A 6,980-nucleotide genomic window follows, 5' to 3' on the forward strand; every position below is an offset into this window, starting at 1 on the left:
CCTTCAATGGACAAATGGATAAGGAAGATGTGGTCCATGTACACTATGGAGTATTATGCCTCCATCAGAAAGGATGAATACCCAACTTTTGTAGCAACATGGGTGGGACTGGAAGATATTATGCTAAGTGAAATAAGTCAAGCAGAGAGAGTCAATTATCATATGGTATTAATTCCTTTTAATGTTTGGTAGAATTTCCCTGGCAAGCCATCTGGTCCTGGGCTCTTGTTTGTTAGGAGATTTTTGATCACTGCTTCAATTCCCTTACTTATGGGTCTCTTCAGGTTTTCTATTTCCTCCTGTTTTGGTAGTTTATATATCTCTAGGAATGCATCCATTTCCTAATTTATTGGCACATAGAGACTTATGGGTCTCTTCAGGTTTTCTATTTCCTCCTGTTTTGGTAGTTTATATATCTCTAGGAATGCATCCATTGTCTAATTTATTGGCACATAGTTGCCAATAATATGTTCTTTATAATTGTTTATACTTCTTTGGGGGTGGCTGTGATTTCTCCTCATTCATTCATGATTTTATTTATTTGGGTCCTTTCTCTTTTCTTTTTGGTAAGTCTGGCCAGCAGCTTATTAATCTTATTAATTCTTTCAGAGAACAAGCCCTTAGTTTCATTGATCTATTCTGCTGTTCTTCTGGTTTCTATTTCATTGATTTCTGCTTTAATCTTCATTATTTCTCTTCTCCTGCTGGGTTTAGACTTTATTTGTTGTTCTTTCTCCAGCTCCTTTAGGTGTAAGGTGAGGTTGTGTAAACGAGACATTTCTTCTTTCTTGAGAAAGGCTTATATTACAATTTTCTCCCTTCCAACAACCATCTTTACTGCATTCCAAAGATTTTGAACAGTTGTGTTTTCATTTTCATTTTTTCCATGAATTTTTAAAATTCTTTAATTTCTTGGTTGACCCATTCATTCTTTAGTAGGATGCTCTTTAGAACGTATGTATCTGAGTTCTTTCCAAATTCCCTCTTGTGATTGACTTCCGGTTTCAAAGTATTGTGGTCCAAAAATGTGCAGGGTATGATCCCAATCTTTTGGTACTGGTTGAGGCCTGATATGGATATGATCTATTCTGGAGAATGATCCATGTGCTCTTAAGAAGAATGTGTATTCTCTTGGGCGCCTGGGTGGCTCAGTGGGTTAAAGCCTCTGCCTTCAGCTCAGGTCATGATCCCAGGGTCCTGGGATTGAGCCCCATGACAGGCTCTCTGCTCAGTAGGGAGCCTGCTTCCTCCTCTCTCTCTGCCTGCCTCTCTGCCTACTTGTGATCTCTGTCTGTCAAATAAATAAGTAAAATCTTTAAAAAAAGAAGAAGAAGAAGAAGAAGGATGTGTATTCTCTTGACTTAGGATGGAATGTTCTGAATATATTTCTGAAGTCCATCTGGTCCAGTGTGTCATGCAAAGCCCTTGTTTCCTTGTTGATCTTCTGTTTAGATGATCTGTCCATTGCAGTGAGTGGGATGTTACAGTCCATTACTATTATTGTATTATTACCAATATATTTCTTTAATTTTGTTATTATTTGGCTTATGCAATTAGCTGCTCCCATGTTAAGTGCATAAATATTTATAATTGTTAGGTTTTTCTTGTTAAATCAACCCTTTAATTCCAATATAGTGTCCTTCCTTATCTCTTATTATAGTCTTTGAGTAAAATCTAATTTGGCTGAAAGAGAATTGTTACCCAAGCTTTTGTTGATGTCTATTAGCATGATAAATATTTTTATACTGTCTCACTTTATCTCTGGCAGTGTCTTTGGGTCCAAAATGTGTCTCTTGCAAGTAGTCTATCTCATTTATGTAATTCTTTATTCTGTTTCTTGTCTTCTTTTACTGTCTGCCCTGTTTACTACTATATTGGCAGTGCTTAAATGGTACCTGACATGTAGTAGATGGTCAGTGCATAGTTTGAATTCATCAGTGAATGGATGATGAAACTGATGGATTCATGGGAGTGTCCCAGATCAATTCTTGTTACTCATGGAAAGCCCTCTGGAATGGAAGTTTGAACGCTCAGCTCTACCTCCCCATGTGATCTTTTCTTTCTTCTCTATTTCTGTCTCTTTGTTAGTAAAATGGGATGATATGTGATGTTAGGACTAAAACTAGTTTGACAAATGTTCTCATTTTACATTTTTCAAGATTGAGATAGAGAGGAAAAGGCAATTCCTACATGACTGTAGATAAGTAATCAGGATGAGAGTGATAAAATGACTAGCCTCTGCCTTCCATATTTTTATTTCTGCTTTCCATTACTGATGGGAAACCTCCACTGGGATAACATGATATGTTTCTGTGTGATTCAAAACTGTATGCATTTCCCCACTTCAGGATACTGCAATTATGCTAAATACAGAGCCATTATGATATAATTTTAGTGTACTTCTCTACTTATCAGCACTTCAATTATAATAAATATTGACTTAATGTGGTAGTTGCATGATACTAAGACGATCTACCCAGACTTAATATAATCCTTAGCTTATATATATTTGGAGCCTGGATATATGTTTTGAACCTCCCTTCAAGAGGTTCAAAAGTAATAGCCTAAAACTGATTCCAGGAACCCTATTGGAAAAAATGTTTTAAAAAATTTACAACACCAAAATAATAATAATATTAAATAATAATAATAATCCCACTGGAAATATGCTAATATTAGATTTGGGAGCCAAGGTCCAGAACCAGGACATTGCCTATTGGAGTCTGGCATATTCTATTCCACTAGAAAAGGAGTTAAACCAGATCTCAGAGCTTTCTTGCCCCCACTCTCCCTAGGGAATCCCAACGCAGACAAATTTCCCCTCTAGAGCTTCGCCACAGTATTAAAAATCCTTCCACAAAAGCAAAAGGAGTTCAGAAGGTTGCTAGGGGAGATTTGCTAACTTCTCCAGGAGTCCTTGCTTTGGAGGTATGCATCCTTATCTGTAGCCAGCTGAGCACAAGAAAGAGAGGTAGATGATAGGATGGGGGGAGTAGAAAAACTTGCTGACTGAAGGCAGGGGATAAGGGAACTGATTGTAGAAATGTGTTGGCATAATTTCTATGTGCAAATGAACAACTGCTGCTTTTATTTCTAATACACCCTTATGCTATCTCTGCATGCAGCTCTGACACCTTTTGATACGTCTGCCGTTCTTTCTGTGCAGAAAGCTCTTCACTGACCTGGAGCGTATCTAATCACTGATCTATCAAGGTTCTTTTTTTCCTGTGTTCTGATTCTTGCTCACTGTAATCTCTCCTTCAATCCCTTCTAATCTAATTTAAAGGTTGGATAAATGTCCCCATCCTGAGTTCATTTTTGCCATAGAGGGAGAATAATAATTGAACTTACCTTAACCTATTCAGAAATTGTCTCTCACCAATTACAACCTAGTGAAACACACTGAACCACTAAAGGTAGTGCTAATCATTTTGGAATGGTTTGGTCTTCTAGTGTGTAATGCTAATGTCTGAAAATGTTTAAGGATAGGTTTAATCAGATAAACTCTATTGTAAATGTTAGGACCCCTACCAAAATATTTATAGGGAGGTAAAGTGAGGATACGTATTTAGTCTGCTGACTCCTGATGTACGGATTATCTGAAGGCCTGAGGTAAGTCAAACAACTTCCACTATAGCTGTCTACTTTATTGTGTTCTTATCTATAGGTGTTTACCAGTAATTGTAACTATACTTTTTTGATATCGCATCTTGACTCATGCAAACCTTGCAAGAATTCAGCTTACATAGGCATTTTAGCCTCATTTCATGCATAGGTGAGGAATCATATAATCAAAGGGAGGAAATAATTTAACCAAATTCACATGGCAGGAAGACTCTGGGTTCAATTCCTAGTGTCTGCTTCTAAACATTATGCCATATCTTATCTACTAAACTCTAACTTAGCTGAACCACAATCACAGAAAAATAAATCTGATTATAGGATTCTACTTCATCCCCTTCCCCAATCCCCTGCGTTTAAATGCCTTTTCCTGCATATAGTCATCTCTGTTCAAATTGGGGATGGTTTTCTATATAGTTCATATTGCTTTCTTGAAATACCTCTTCTCTTTTCTTGGTGTAATAATTTGCTTACTGATTATCTTAACTGCTTCCTCCCTGTAACTGTGATCAAACTCTTCTTTCTATCATTTCTTAAGCAATTTGCCCAAGACCCAAGTTGCAATGCACCCTTCCAACTCACAGACACACGCACGCGCGCGCGCGCGCGCGCACACACACACACACACACACACTCGCTTCCATCCCCAGACACACTTTCTAATACAGTTACTCTGGCTAATGTCATTTGTAGCTTGTTTCTCATTTGCACGGGGCTTAGCAGTCTCACAGAATACTGAGCAGAGGACAAGGGAAAGGTCTAATCCTATCTATAGGGAGTAGAGTACATCAAAGGTGATCTATAACAATAATACATTTACCTCAGCCCTCCAGATTCTTCCAAAATTGTCATGTCAGTAAGGAGATAGCCTTCTAGTGGTATGGATTAGATCTACTTTCCTGCTAGTGGTAACTTCTTAAAATTGTAATTCTTACATCTACTGAGTTCCAGACCTTCTCTCTCTGTGTGCAGACATGTCTCTATCTATCTGCCTGTCTCTCTGTCTATCTATCATCCATCATTTATTTATCTATCATCTATCCATATGGATGTATAAGAAAGAGAAGGCAAGAGGTTTTAATCAGAATGTGCTTAGAGTTATTAAAGCATATATATTGTAATAAATTATTTAGTCAGATAAATGAAGAATTTAGTTTCCAGGAGTGGTGTGCATAAATTAATTTACTATATTTGTGAATTTTGTGATATTTTATAAAACTGTACATTAATGTTTCTGTGCCCATGTGTAGATCTGTGTTTCTTTCTGGACAGACATCAGCAAGAAGACACTTAAAGGGCAAGGCTCTATTTACCTACCATCAGAACAGAAATGAAGAGGAATATGTGAATATTTTTCTAAGCAGACCCAGATTAAAAGGATTATCTTGAAATAAAGTTTGGTATGGCTTCTTGATAAAACCTCAAGGCAGATTTAATCTCTGATATTGGTACCAGGAAGAAAGTAGAGATCAGAAGATGACTACAGCATGAAAAACTTTCTTGGGGACTTAAACAGTGAGAAGCCTACCTAGATCCAAAAATGTCTTAGAAATTTCTGGTTTGGTGCACTTGATGTTTCCTTGAAGACACATTATATATATCAGCTCAGAAATGTGATACATGCAGAATCATAATGGTTGTTATTGCATTTATGTTTATGTTTCTACCATGTACATAATGTTTATAGTTATAAATCCAATAATATTTCTATAAAATACTAAATAACGTTCAGGAAATATTTTGTGCATTTAAGAAGCAAGCGAAAAGCTTTATCTTAGCACTTATTTTCTTAATTAAAATGGTTCATTTGCATAACTGTTTCAACCACTAAAGCTTTAAGTTCCATCATAAAAGGAACCTTCCCTAACTCATCTTTTGCTATCAGCCTTAGCACAGAACTTGGCACATCTATATAAGGTACTCAGAAAATTTTGGTTGAATAACAATATTTAATTTAATTTAATTTAATATATATGATAATGTATACTGAAATCATGTGGCTTCATTTTACCATTCAATTTTGTACACTTTCAGGTCTCAATTATGGGTAGGTACAATAAAGGTTTCACTGAGTCTTTCATTTTCTCTGTGTGCTAAGCAAGGAGGAGGCTTATTCAGTGAATGGGAGGTATTTGATATATAATATCTTTTACTATAAAAATATCCCAGGAAGATGGTCTCACTTAATACCACCCTATTTCATCCTTACTCTTTCTTCCTTCTGGGGATCCCTGGTCTGGAACATATACATATGTGGATTGGTTTCCCTTTCTTTGCTGTGTACCTGACAGCTGTTCTTGGGAATATCAGCATCCTTTCTGTGATTGAGACTGAGAGCAGCCTCCACCAGCCCATGTTCTACTTCCTGGCCATTCTGTCATCTATCGACCTGGGCCTGTCCACATCCACCATCCCCAAGATGCTTGGCATATTCTGGTTCAACCTGAGAGAAATCTCCTTTGAGGGATGTCTCATTCAGATGTTCTTTATCCACCTCTGCACCGGCATGGAGTCGGCAGTGCTTGTGGCCATGGCCTATGATCGCTATGTGGCCATCTGTAACCCTCTTCAGTATACACTGGTGTTGACAAACAAGGTGGTAGTCATCATTGCAATGATAATCCTACTGAGACCTTTGTCTTTCGCTATACCCTTTGTTCTACTCATCCTACGGTTACCATTTTGTGGACACCAAATTATTCCTCACACTTACTGTGAGCACATGGGCATTGCCCGCCTGTCCTGTGCCAGCATCAGGGTCAACATCATCTATGGTTTATGTGCCATCTCTATCCTGGTGTTGGACATCATAGCTATTGTCATTTCCTATGTCCAGATCCTTCGTGCTGTCTTTCGACTGCCTTCCCATGATGCCCGGCTCAAAGCACTGAGCACCTGTGGCTCTCACGTGTGTGTCATGTTGGCTTTCTACACTCCTGCATTTTTTTCATTTATGACCCACAGGTTTGGCCGGAATATTCCACGCTATATCCACATCCTTTTGGCTAATTTCTACGTAGTCATTCCACCTGCTCTGAACCCTGTAATCTATGGGGTCAGAACTAAGCAGATTAGAGAACAGGTGCTGAAACTCTTTTCCAAGAAAACAACATAACTCTTGTAAACAATCAAATTAAGGAAAGGAGCAGCACTGATTGTCTTTGTTCAGAATGGGGAAAGAACTTTTGGAAGTTACACAGACCCCTCTCAGGGAAGACCTGTGAGCCTCCTTCCCAAACCCAGAAAATGGAAGGCAAGACCCATGTCAAATGCATGAATAAAAGTTTCTTATGATTTTCAATTGTATAAAAATAATTCAGTTTCCCCATGTGGAAGAGAACAAACACTTTGTTCTACTT

At 37.8% G+C, this 6,980-nt stretch overlaps 1 protein-coding gene across 1 annotated transcript; it reads left to right on the forward strand.

Moving 5' to 3' along the window:
- Positions 1 to 5,794: 5,794 nt before the first annotated feature.
- LOC132011680 (olfactory receptor 52E1-like) lies at positions 5,795 to 6,736 on the forward strand. Its single transcript, XM_059390618.1, has one exon. The coding sequence runs from the start codon at positions 5,795 to 5,797 to the stop codon at positions 6,734 to 6,736; it is 942 nt and encodes a 313-aa protein (XP_059246601.1).
- The last annotated feature ends 244 nt before the right edge of the window (positions 6,737 to 6,980 follow it).

The sequence above is a fragment of the Mustela nigripes genome, chromosome 1 (assembly GCF_022355385.1).
Source record: "Mustela nigripes isolate SB6536 chromosome 1, MUSNIG.SB6536, whole genome shotgun sequence".
Classification (NCBI taxonomy): Eukaryota; Metazoa; Chordata; class Mammalia; order Carnivora; family Mustelidae; genus Mustela; species Mustela nigripes.

Coding starts and splice junctions, on each gene's coding strand:
- LOC132011680 (XM_059390618.1), top strand. CDS start 5,795: ATGGTCTCACTTAATACCACCCTATTTCATCCTTACTCTTTCTTCCTT.